The sequence below is a fragment of the Poecilia reticulata genome, linkage group LG13 (genome assembly GCF_000633615.1).
Source record: "Poecilia reticulata strain Guanapo linkage group LG13, Guppy_female_1.0+MT, whole genome shotgun sequence".
Lineage (NCBI taxonomy): Eukaryota > Metazoa > Chordata > Actinopteri > Cyprinodontiformes > Poeciliidae > Poecilia > Poecilia reticulata.
Genome location: NC_024343.1, coordinates 29,251,780 through 29,264,323, shown reverse-complemented (window position 1 = coordinate 29,264,323; position 12,544 = coordinate 29,251,780). Strand labels below are relative to the sequence as shown.

General features: G+C 37.7%; 1 protein-coding gene across 5 annotated transcripts in view; it reads right to left on the bottom strand.

Moving 5' to 3' along the window:
• Nucleotides 1-12,544, bottom strand: part of nectin1b (nectin cell adhesion molecule 1b) — a 222,878-nt gene that overhangs the window by 4,695 nt on the left and 205,639 nt on the right. Inside the window, exon 11 of one of the 5 annotated variants that reach the window (XM_008426428.2) lies at nt 4,497-4,567. The exons of the other annotated variants lie outside the window; for them this stretch is intronic. Coding sequence (XP_008424650.1) covers nt 4,516-4,567 — 52 coding nt within the window. The 3' untranslated portion in view covers nt 4,497-4,515. Of the gene's footprint in view, nt 1-4,496; nt 4,568-12,544 lie in introns of those variants that run through there. 5 annotated transcript variants of the gene reach the window in all.

The window sequence follows — 12,544 nt, the reverse complement described above, 5'->3', positions numbered from 1 at the left end:
CAGGATGGTCTGAACCGGCTGAAACCGGTTTCTCCAAGAACAGGATGGTCCACCGTATCCAGTTTGAGCCAAGAACAAAGAGACCAACAACCTATTTATAACTATTTACAAAACTCTTACACAATCCTTCAAGAAACACTGGTTCACATTATAAAGATAAGCATTACAAACAGAAATAAACCTCTGACCATCATGCATTGCTACATTTTATTCAGTAACCCTGACTGGTTAATTAAACCAACTGCTGCTTACAAAGCCGGTGGGAATTGTATAATATACACATTTGGTTTTATGTTCCAATAAATACACATTGTTAGAGCAGCTTTATAACAGCAGCAGATGTAGCAGAAATATGACATATGTGCATAATTGGCTCCAAACTGTTTGCAATTAAGGGGCGGATTGTTTATAAATTAAACTGTAGTCGCAAATAAAAATGCTGATTGAAGCAAGTTGAGGGCGTTTAATATCAAAGCAAAAAAAGAAAAAAGAAGTAAAATAGATTTAATGAGAAAATATGTTTTAAATCATCAGTTTCTGATCACATATAACCTTTTCAATTATAACAGTTGTGTAAATAAATAGATATTTGCTCCAGTCTTTTGTATCATTTTGTTATCTCAGCCCCAACATTTCAACATGTAATATATTCCCTTTAGTTACATCTGAATAACTAAATGTAGGTCTCAGACATTCTCCTAAATAATTAATTTAAATACAGTTTGCAGCAGAGCTAAATTATTAGGGCAATAAAAGGAATGGTAAAAAATAAATCCAATTTTCTCAGATATCATTCATGAGTAATCTGATAAATAGCTTTTTGTAAATCTTTTACATAAGCTCATAAGCAGAAGCAGCATTTTCTGAAAATATTTATGAGAAAATTATGAAAAACCAAGAAACGGTTGGTTTACAAACGAGTACGATACGACATTTGTAGAGATCATAATCAATGAAAGCAACTCTCATTGAACATAAATAGTTAAGCCATCAGATTATAGCTCAGAAATTTATTTATTTAGTAACAAAATTATAATAAAACTTCAATCTACTGAGATTCAAATTTCATCCATCCATCTTCTTCCGCTTATCCGGGGTCGGGTCGCGGGGGCAGCAGCTTCAGAAGGGAGGCCCAGACTTCCCTCCCCAGCCACCTCTTCCAGCTCCTCCGAGGGAATCCCAAGGCGTTCCCAGGCCAGCCGAGAGACATAGTCCCTCCAGCGTGTCCTGGGTCTTCCCCGAGACCTCCTCCCGGTGGGACGTGCCCGTAACACCTCACCAGGGAGGCGTCCAGGAGGCATCCTTACCAGATGCCCGAGCCTCAACTGGCTCCTCTCGACGTGGAGGAGCAGCGGCTCTACTCTGAGTCCCTCCTGGATGACCGAGCTTCTCACCCTATCTCTAAGGGAGAGCCCAGCCACCCTGCGGAGGAAACCCATTTCGGCCGCTTGTATCCGTGATCTCGTTCTTTCGGTCATGACCCAAAGCTCATGACCATAGACGAGGGTGGGAACGTAGATCGACCGGTAAATTGAGAGCTTCGCTTTTTGACTGAGCTCTCTTTTCACCACGACGGACCGGTACAGCGCCCGCTTCACAGTAGACACTGCCCCAATCCGCCTGTCGATCTCCCGTTCCCTTCTTCCCTCATTCATGAACAAGATCCCCAGATACTTAAACTCCTCCACTTGAAGCAGGATGACCCCCCTGACCCGGAGAAGGCACTCTACCCTTTTCCGGCTCAAGACCATGGCCTCGGATTTGGAGGCACTGAGCCTCATCCCGGCCGCGAACTGCTCCAGTGAGAGCGTCAGACTCAGAGTCTGGTCCGCATTGCCGGCAGTAAGTCGGGCTCGTTTCCGGTGAGAGTTGGACTCCGCTAAGGCTGCCCTTTGTCACCGATTCAAATTCCACTAAAATCAAAATGAAAACCTAGATTACATCCTGCGTTTGCTTTCCTCAAAAACGATGTTATTCTTGCGTGATTTTTGGCAGGTGTGAACCCCGTATTGCTGTTGCATCATTTCTTTGCTGGATCGAAACGTTCTCTGAATGTGATGCATCTAAAAAATAAAAAGGATTCATAATCATCTTGCAGATGTTTTTCTTTAAAGTCAGACTTTTTACTGCATTATCACTTGAGAGGCTCCATGTATGAATTGTTTGAAAGGTTAAATTCAGTAACTTCGCATCTCTTCACAGGGTTTTTCAGGCATCGAGTTAATTTTTCTGCTGGCTTTTTAAATTAAATTTAGTAACAGAGCCCTAAGTAGGAGGAGAGTCAAATTTCCAACACAGTAAATTGTATTTTGTTGACATCAGGAACGCTTCCTGCTCCTCTCAGGTGTGTTTTGCTTTTTATAACTCAAATTTAATCAGTCCACTGAATCACCACAAATTTATGACAGAAACTCAATTACTTAAAGTAAGGCTAGTAAGCGCAATTATAGACAAACATCTTTCTCAAATGAGATTTTAATACGTTGCCTTTTTTCCTTTTGTACAACATTCAATGGAAGCATTTTGGTCCTGCTTGCGATCTACTGCAGCTAGAAGAGTCTCTTTGGCAGCACAGAGGTTTTACCTGGCAGCACTTATTGAATGGTTCAGCACACAATGGGGAAGGTCAAAGGAGCAAACAAAGCTGAGGAGGAGGGCGACAGTTCTGAACATCCCATTTAAAATAAAATCCCTGCAGATTTGTTTCATCAACATGCACATGATGATCCATATCTACACCGTTTGGTCAAAACAAAAACTCACACCCTCGGAAGTTCATTGGACCGTCTTCGTCTTTGATTGCGTGACGCCTTCACTTCGTTTCAAAAAGCTTTTTCAACGTGTTGCATTATTTTTTCACTTTTATATGCATTTAATCACACACACAAAGAATCATGATCTCACAGTACATAACTAAAAGCGTGGATCGGGTCTGTGAAGAAGCTACTGACAGCTAATTGAGTCCGACAAACGACCAAAACGATGTCCAGCCCAACTCAGAGATACAGACTGAGGTAAAGTTCTGGACTTTGTGGAGGCCAGTCCTTCTGTGGAAGCATCGTCTCCACATTGGTGAAAAAGTAATTCATGGATGGATGTTTGCTGAACCTGGAGTTGACCATCTGCACTCACACGCTGCTGCAACCGGCGCTGGGCATGACGGGCGAACGGCTGCCTACTTCTTCTCTCTGGAAGAGCGTAAATCTGGAACCATCAGATCATGTGACTTTTTCCATCACTCCAGAGTTTAATCTTTAAGCTCCCTTGCAAATTTGAGCCTCAGGAGTTTTATGAACCGTTCAGGTCCAACCCTGTAACTTCCCTTCACATTGCTTGTAAGCGCTCAGGTCTTCGTGATCGTTCAGGGTTTTTCCTTTAAACCAGATTTCTTTGTCAAAGTCAATTATTGTTTCCCTTCTTTCCAGTTTTTTATAATGCATTTGAATAATTTCTGCATTCTCCTTTAATGTTTTCTCTTCTTGATTTGACCTTTAATATGGAGGTTAGCATCTTTTCCACAGTGACAGGATCTTGAAGATATTAGTTAAGTTTACCATCTATTCAGTGATTATCCAATTGGAGTCGGTGTATCTTTTTGTTTTGAAATTTCTTGCTGCCATACAAATAAGAATTTATTTAATTGCATTAATCTTCTCAACACACTGAGAAGGAAAGTAAATATCGCCAAAACCTGCTGTTGGAAAACTGCAACAGTTAGTGAAATATCGTCTTCATGAGCAGTTATTGAGGGATGGGAGAAAAAAAAAAGTAAATAGGAGCTTTATGTAAACATGTGGAGGTTGTTGGACTTTACTGGCATTTTAACAGCTTTGGTTTGTAGAGATTTGGCCAATAAATCCTCCAGTCGGGTTGGATGTGGAAAAAGGATGAACTTGTTGAAAATATGTTGACTATTTGAATATTTGGTTTGCTTATGATGGATAATCTGTGATGCTGTCTAACATTTTCCTTTCCAGGAGTCCTGGAAACCTGGCTGGAGTGCACGGCATCATGAAATCTTAGGAAAACCCAAAACATCTGTAAAATTAAGCTCTACAGGTGAAATTAAACTGGCTCATATTTGAGTCCTTTAACACAAAAATAATCACTAGGCTGAGACCACGTATAAGAAAATATAATAGAGAGGCCATAATAATGTCTCCAACTTTGTTCAAACGTCGTAGCAGAAAACCAGGAGATTTCCTCTTGGATTTTACAACGTTTGGGTAGCAGCTGCTCTTATAGCTACAGAACCAGGTCTTTAGTCAAAAAATACATCTCCCCCATCAAATTTAAGGTTGAATTGTTCTACTTAGTGGAATAAAACATTAATTAGTTTTAACATTAATCCAAAAAAAAAAAAAAAACTGACCTGGATTATTCATCCAAACTTAAGATTCTCCATCACTTCTGGGCCCAAACATGCAGAAAAGGGTAAAGGTCTTGAAATGACAGTGATGATGACGGGTGGACATGCAAAAACAAACCGGGGTGAAGATGAGTGTGAAATGAAACTCACGAGTTTTCCTCAAGCATCTCTACATCTACGAAAACGATGATCCCGACTCTGAGAACGTTTTGCGAGGCAAATGAACCACAGAAAGGCAGAAATAAGAAAAACAACAAATGTTTATCCGGACATAATTACACAAAATGTTGTGTTGAAGGGTTACGTTTGGGGGAAATAATGCAAAGCAAAGGAATGGCTGTTTAATTAAATTAGATTTAGTGTTACACATGCACTTAAGGAGACAAATAAAAACGGAGTCGGGACGCTGAATGAGAACATGACGGATGGATGTTGACATAAACACGGCGGATCTGAGGAAGACAAACGAGGAGCTGTGAGCTTCTGTGAAAGGTGAACTGATTTTTAACAAAACTGCTGCTGACAAACGCCGGAGACGCTGACTGAAGACTAAAAAGCCCATTTGTCTCAGGTCAGATGAAAGAAAACTCTTTCCTCTGTCAGGTTATTAATGTCTCTGAGAAGTCCTAAATTAAAACCAGCAGTCTGAGGTGCAGGTTGGCCATTTTATTCGTTTCTGGGATTTAGATCTATAGATACAAAGTGCTGACACGACTCTGAGTCAAATTTTTATCTTGCAAGTCTTTGGTTGTTTATTCTAGATTAACCATTAACTCTATTCTGAGGAAAACAGACAAATCCAGACTGAAGGCAGGAAAATGAGGGCGTGAAATGACCAAACCAGGAAGTATTTATAGTCGTGAGCTTGATTAGTGAAACGCTGAACAGCTGAGTAACGAGCAAATGACAACCAGCTGCAGGAGAGTTTGAAACCAGGTGAATTAAGAAAGTAAAATAACCTTAAAATAACCAGAAAAATCTCTGAAAATAAACCTCGAATAGAAAATGATTGCCAAAGTCCAACACATCATAAAATGTTCTTGTAAAATATTGACTATTTGTATCAATCTATAGATGAAAAGGCAGCTAAATGAATTAAATATCTTTTATGAATCATCTTTTGCAATTTTTATGCTTTGCCAATTCCTTTTCTAAGGTTTTCTCTCTATGTGCTGTGATTTAAAAAATAAAAACTTATTTCCTTTTTCAGTTTTATTGAGTTGCTCTGTTTTTTTTTCATCTTTAAAGCTTCAGCCTGGAAACTTTTCTTCTTTTCTAAGACTGCTTAATGCGGCGAAATCTTTTGATGATTGCAGACGGCATCGACTACTCATTGCATTTTCATCTGTTGTTTACATTTTAATATTAATTTCTAGACTATAAGTAGCTGGCAAGTGTGTTTAAATCTAAAGAGCTGTTATATATCTGATTCAACCAACCAACCAACCAACCTTAAAAGATACTTTTCTAACAGGAAGGAGTTTCGTTAGTCAGATTTGCACGTAACTGAAGATCTCAGCAGTTTCCATTACAAATGTTTGCAAAACGTTTTCTGCTAATGTTGTAAAAAAACAATTTAGTCGTTAAATAAGAAATAGAATGAAAATAGCACGTTAAGTTTGATCACGCAATTCGCCATAAACTTTGCCGACAGGAAGTGGTCTTCCTACCACTTCCTGTTGTCGCCTTCATATTTTCCGCCAGTAGTAACACTTACTCGTGTGATGCGAAAAAAGGGTTTCCATTGCCGTTTTATAAAATGCAATAACTCTGATAAAGCTGAAAAACCGTCTCATGCCAACTCAAAAATATTTTATTGCAAAATGTGAGTTTTTCCAAAATTTACGTTTCCATTAAGCTAATTTATTTTCATAATTCCAGTTTGCACATCTGCGTTAATATCCCATGTGATCAAATATGCAAATTCAGCAGTGACGTCATCCGGAGACGTTTTGAACAGCCAATAGTTGCTTTCCTTGCTGAGGAGTTGGTAAAAGTGCCGTGAAAATAGGTGTGCAATACCAAAGTGACCCTGTGGAGGGCGATATTACGCACGGTGGTCATCAACATGGTTGAATTTAGCGCTTTAGCTTTCGCTGAAATCCATGTTGGTTTAGAGCTTTAGCGTAAGCAGAACTAGAGTTTATGATTATTGATTGTTTTTGCAGATATGTACACCAGATTCTTCTACTTTTATTTTGTAAGAAATTAGTTAAAAATTACCTCTACAGTTGGAGTTTGTGAGATAAACATAATCAGCGTTTTGCTTTTGTTAAGACTTTTAAAATACCGGTGGTGATTAACCAAAATATGTTGCAGTATTATCATATATCTACTATTTTTGGTGAAAGATACATGCGCTGCTGCTGGACCTGGTCAGTCGGCAGCCTGAACGCAGGACGGACTCAGGTGGATCCCGGGCAGATGAACATTTCACTACATCAAACTCCGGGCAGGGAGCCCAGGAATTTTGCTGATTTGGGTTATTGGCCTTTTTCAACACGCATAAAATCTTTTGATGAGGAAATAAAATGCATAGTAGATCTTTTAGGCAAAAGCTCAAAGATGCATTTGAATGTAAGAAGTAAATCGGTACAAGGTGAGATTTCTGCTTTTAAGCAGGATTATTTTAGACATAAAAAGTGTGTAACAGGACACTTGATAGATATTCTCTGAAAATAGAAAGTAAAGACCGAACGGACTGAACCTCTAACGCAGCGAAACCTTGTCTGTTAAATTCTCTGTACTCAGGATTGAAATATCCACAGAGAACTTATTTAATTTGCTCTCAGTGCTACAAAACCATATCCTCTCTAAAAATAACGGGTTAAGTTAAAGTGACAACTTTATTACACCGTTTAAAAGCTGCATTCAAGGACATAAAACAGCATTTGGTGAAGGATCAGGATGGATTCTGGTCTGATGTTAATTGCAATTTTTTAATGTCTTTTCAGTGAAAACACTTTAAAAGCCGACAAATTCTTCTGCTTCCCTACTTATAAAACAAATATGTTTCACTTTTAAAGTATAAAATCTCAATACTTCAAACCGAAAAACATTGGATGAAAAAAGTTTTTCTGACTTAAAGAGAATTTGAAAATAGATAATCTGTGTTTTCATGTTATTTGATACCCAGTCAGTTTTTATTAAAGTAAAACTTTATTTACTCATTAAACCTGAAATGTTTTCTCCTGCTTTGTTTTAGACTAGAAAGAGGATTTCATCACAATTTTCTCATTATAAAATCAATATATTTTTAATCCTTTTGCACCAAACTTTTCACCAATACAGCCAAACTAAACGTTTGGATATTAATTTTAGGAAAAATGTTTATGTAACAAAATAAAAAAGGGTGCAAAGGTGATAAATTAAGCTACTGAGCCACAGGAAATATGTTGAACAATATTTCTTTTATTACAAATGAGATCAAATTACTGAAAAAGATTTAGATGAAATCACTTCATGTTGCTATGAAATGATCAGTTTCATATCTGATCGTTTACCTTAATAAATGTATCTTTATCATCTAATGATGCCAAAATATTGGAAACTCCAAAATGTCACCCAGGACTTTTCCTTTCACAGCACGGCGTTGTTGCCTTGCACTGAATGTTTGCGATGTTTCTGTTGAATTTATGGAACAACAAGCGAAGCAGACATGAGACGCGTTCTGCGGCAGCGCAGATATTCTGCTTTCACAGCTCCACAGAAAATGACAGCGACTTCAGACATTTCCAGTAACGACCTTCTAATTATTCCACCGTAAAATAAAACAGACGAGTTACGTAAACATTTTGTGTGACGAGCCTTTTCGGGATCCTGTCAGATACCATCAGGAATAAGTGCAATTATTTTCTGTTTGGGCGTTAAGAGGCGAAAAAAATAAAAATGAAACTATCTGGAAGGAAACAGCAGAATGTTTCTATATGCTGCTAATAAACACATGTGTGTCAAACTCATGGCCCAGGGGCCAAATCTGGTCCGCTGTATCTGTTTGTGAGGCCCTCTGGACTCCGTACGCTAAATTACATCAATCAGTCCACCCAGTTTTCTGTGATTCTGCGTTTGTGGAAATTCATGTTAAAATAAATTCCCATTTTTTTTCCCGCTAATTCATAACGATAAAATGGTCAAAAACGTTGGGTTTAACTCACCACCACCTCCCACCTGTAGGTGGCAGTATTTTTGTACTTTTACATCACCGCTGCCTCAGACTTATTTGGTGTCAAGTTTTAAGTTTGCCAAAAAGTAAAAAAAAATAATGTCATATATAAATGTAGATATTGCAAAATTCCTTGAAACTATTTCTAAATCCACAAAATTTGTGATTTTAATTGTAAATAGAGGAAAGAAAAAAAAATCACAGAATCAATCGCAAAATCCTGAAGGGACCGAACAATGTGAAAAGAATTTTAATTTTAAGAAATATTTCTAAAATGCAGAGACAGGTATTTGTTAATATTTTAACAGTTTGTTGATGGTTCTTTTTCCATGACCGGCCCTTTTCGTTTTGATTTGGCCCAAAAACGAAAACGAGTTCGACATCCCTGCTTTAACATCTGAAGACATTTTTACGTTTCACTGCAGCTGCAGAGTCGGCCAAAGGTCGACTTCCTGCTGGTCTGTGTCGTAGCTTTCCTATATTTGCTCCCTGAAGACGTCGCTTTCGACCAGTCGGTTGCTGTGAAAGCACAACAAAACAATTTAGCTAAAATAAGAAAACCACTGATCCAAACGACGACAGCAGAGCACTTCCTCTGGCCCTCAGCTAAACTTTTTGTGAATAAAACAGAGCAGAACGTTAACAAGGCTTTGAATACCCAAAAGGCAAGGAGTCACATTTTTAGCCCACAAAATTAAGCTCTAATTAAAGTACATTATATTTACCTTCCAGTCAGATTGGATGTAAAAAAGCTTTTGCATTTCTGTTCAATTTTGCACAAATGCAACAGCGATAAAAGAAGCAGCAACTCAAATGCATACATTTAGCAGTGAGGGTTAATCTAAATGAAATCTGACTCACCTTGAAGCCATTTTAAGTAGCAGTACATTAAGCAGATAACCTAACCTTGGGGGAAATAAGTTTTTATATCTGATAATGTAATAACACTTTCACCATGAAAGGATGCAAAGGAAATACATGATTAAGACTTTGCTGATTTTATTTCACTGATTACAACTAAAAGTTAACTCAACAACCTCCTTATATCATATTATATGTAAATTTAGGTTCCTAGTAGTATACAGAGGAGTGGTGGAGTTTTATACAAAAATTCAAAATAATAGTGTGGGCAGAACACAACCTGAGGACAGCAGCAGCTAGCTTAGGATGCTAACTTTTGGGGATTTTCTTCCATTTTCAGTGTAATTTTAAAAAAATGTTTCTTCTTCTAGTAAGTAGAACAAAAATCAGCAAATTTTAATTCTCAGAGTTTTAATCCTATGTTTGATATTTGCACAAATGGTGAAGGCTTCTACATCAATCTTTAATCAAAAACAACAACAAAAAACTATTGTTTCGATTAAATCAGACTCTTATTTTGAAAACCTGTGGGGTTGACAATCCACTCACTGATAATCTGGTACAAGCAGCACTGAAGAAGACTCCTTTACTTCAATGACAGAGTAAATAACTGAAACAAAAACCAACAAACCGTGAATGACCTGCATGCGTTGCTGGATTACTGTGATTGATTACCATTGGCCTCCAGCAATGCTACTGCTGGTTTCCAGTTTGAGCGACACTAAAGGGCCATTGCACTGTTTTTTCATGGGTTGAGGCAGATTTGTTCATCTCCTCTTCAAAATCTAAAATAAATGCAACGATTGGATGCTTCTGCACTGTTCAGCAGGGATTTGTTAAGACACAGACTGGAAGTAATGAAACTGTAATTTGTGAAAATGCATAAAAGGAGCATTTCTGATGCATTAATGGCATTAATATCACCTTAACTCCAATATGAACTACTCAAACACTCATCAGTAATAAATTCTTCACAATGCATGTGAATGCTTAAAGTTCTGAGATGCTGTTTCCTATTTTGCCGTAAATATTAGCATAAAAAAACCACTTTTGGATTGAATAGAGCATGTGTATCAGGATCAAAAGTGTGGAATCTAAAATGTTCAATACTTTACTTTTGTCATAATCCTGCAGTTTGTTGTATTTATTTATTTGTTTCATATCTGTAATTGTGCCCTAGTGATCAGACAGTTGGCTGCTGAAATATCAAGTTTAATATTTAGTTTCAACTGTCGATTAAGTAACGTTATTATCAAACTGCAATTCTTCTCTGGTGATCAACATAACACTAAACCAAACCAACATGCTTTTCTTTATGCTACTGTGATTTAGTTTTCTCCAACATACTGATGAAAATCTTTGCTTATCTTATGTCTCATCTCCTCAGCTGGATGAATTTTACAAATCAAAACTAGTTTTATTCAGCAACTCTCTAAAAAAAAAACTCAAAAGGTTTTCTTCCATGATTGAAGCAGCGCAGTAGCGAAGAACCTGACATCATTTTCATCCCATCTACTGGTGTAAATAGTTTTTTTGAGTTCATGTTGTGTTAGTTTAGTTTTTTATTTATTTTTTGTAAATCTCTATTGTTCGATTGTATTTTTGGGATAAAAGTGGCAGATATTATAAGATTGTTTTCTTCCTTCTGCTACCTTTCATTTCATTGATTTGTACATATTGTCCTCTGTCAAAACTGTTTTGTTTTTAATTAATCGGGTAAATATCAAAACTTATCGGCAACTTTCTGTTTATTCAAACTGAAAAGTGGGAGAAAAACTTTTTTTTTTAATTTATTTTTTCATGCAGAAAAGCCAAAGTTGGAAAGACAAACTTATAAAAAACATGACATAACACCTCCAGCATTATGAAAACTTGACTATGTAGGAAAGATTATGAACTGCCTGGGCTGGAAAAGTGACAAGTGTTGGTGTCAGCAGCTGTATTTGTCTTCCGGTAGATCTTGCCATGATGTTTACTCGCTTCCTTCCAGGGAAAGGTCACTAGAAATCAGCACTGAATATTTAAGCAGGAACCAATTTCTCTGTGATGAAACATTTCTGTCTTGTTGAGCTTTGGGGGCCAGGATAGTATTTGCTGATTAGGAAAATAATGTAAATCACACGCTATCTCTCTTCACGTAAAATGTCAGCCCGGTTTATGACATATTGGAGATTTCAAACCGAGATATAATAAAGAACTCTTCACCGCAATTATCAAAAGTTGTTTTTGGAAACGGTGTGCTAAAGCCCTGCAGCGAAATTCCACCGGCATGTAGGATCTACACAGATCTGCGGTCTTTGGCACAACACGGTGTCCCGGCAACTTCTACATGTTCACACACGCATCTCAGCGCATCCGTGCAACAACAGCGTTCCTGTCACCGTCTACAATCATAAAGCCTCCATTAGATTTCGAGGATGCTGCTTTTTCTGCTAATTTATAAAACTGCTAGAAACTGCAGCTGGGGTGTCGAGTCACACACAGATTTTAATTAGCCTTTTACTGCAACCATCATCCACCTGCAGCTGACGACTTTGCTGTGAAAAGTTTATTTCTATCCCTCGCTACGTCACCATTTTATAGTTTGAGGTAAAAAAAATGGATGTGTTTTCACGTTTTCCAATGGTTTACCCAATAAAGTAGCAATAATGAAAGCAGTGTTGTCTGCAACATCTGTGGTATAAAAATAGAGCTTGTCCTCCAGCAGACAATGTCAGCCAGTGGTTAAAGTGATTAATAATACAAAAACGGATGCAGATGATTTTATAGGAGGCTTGATTGTTCATAATTACCCCCTAATCTATCTTGGAAAAGGTTCAGTTTGAAGTTGCAGGTTGTAAATAAATAAATCTGCTCTCTGTAAACCTGCTGACGGACGTGTTTTCTTGACGTTGTGCATTTTTACTATTTAAAAGGCGAGTTTGATGTATCTGCTCTATTCTTATTCTTCATGCACGTCGAATAATTTTTAAATGAACTCACTTTTGTTTTGGCGTTTCATTATTGACGGAGGAGAGAGGAAGTTTGAATCAGCGACTCATCCAGTCATAACATGGCAAGTCATTTCTGCAAGCAGAAAACAAAGCGTCTCCTGGCAACCAAATACCGTCTTCAGGGAGAACAACTCTGTATTCTTTTGCAATTGTTTTTCT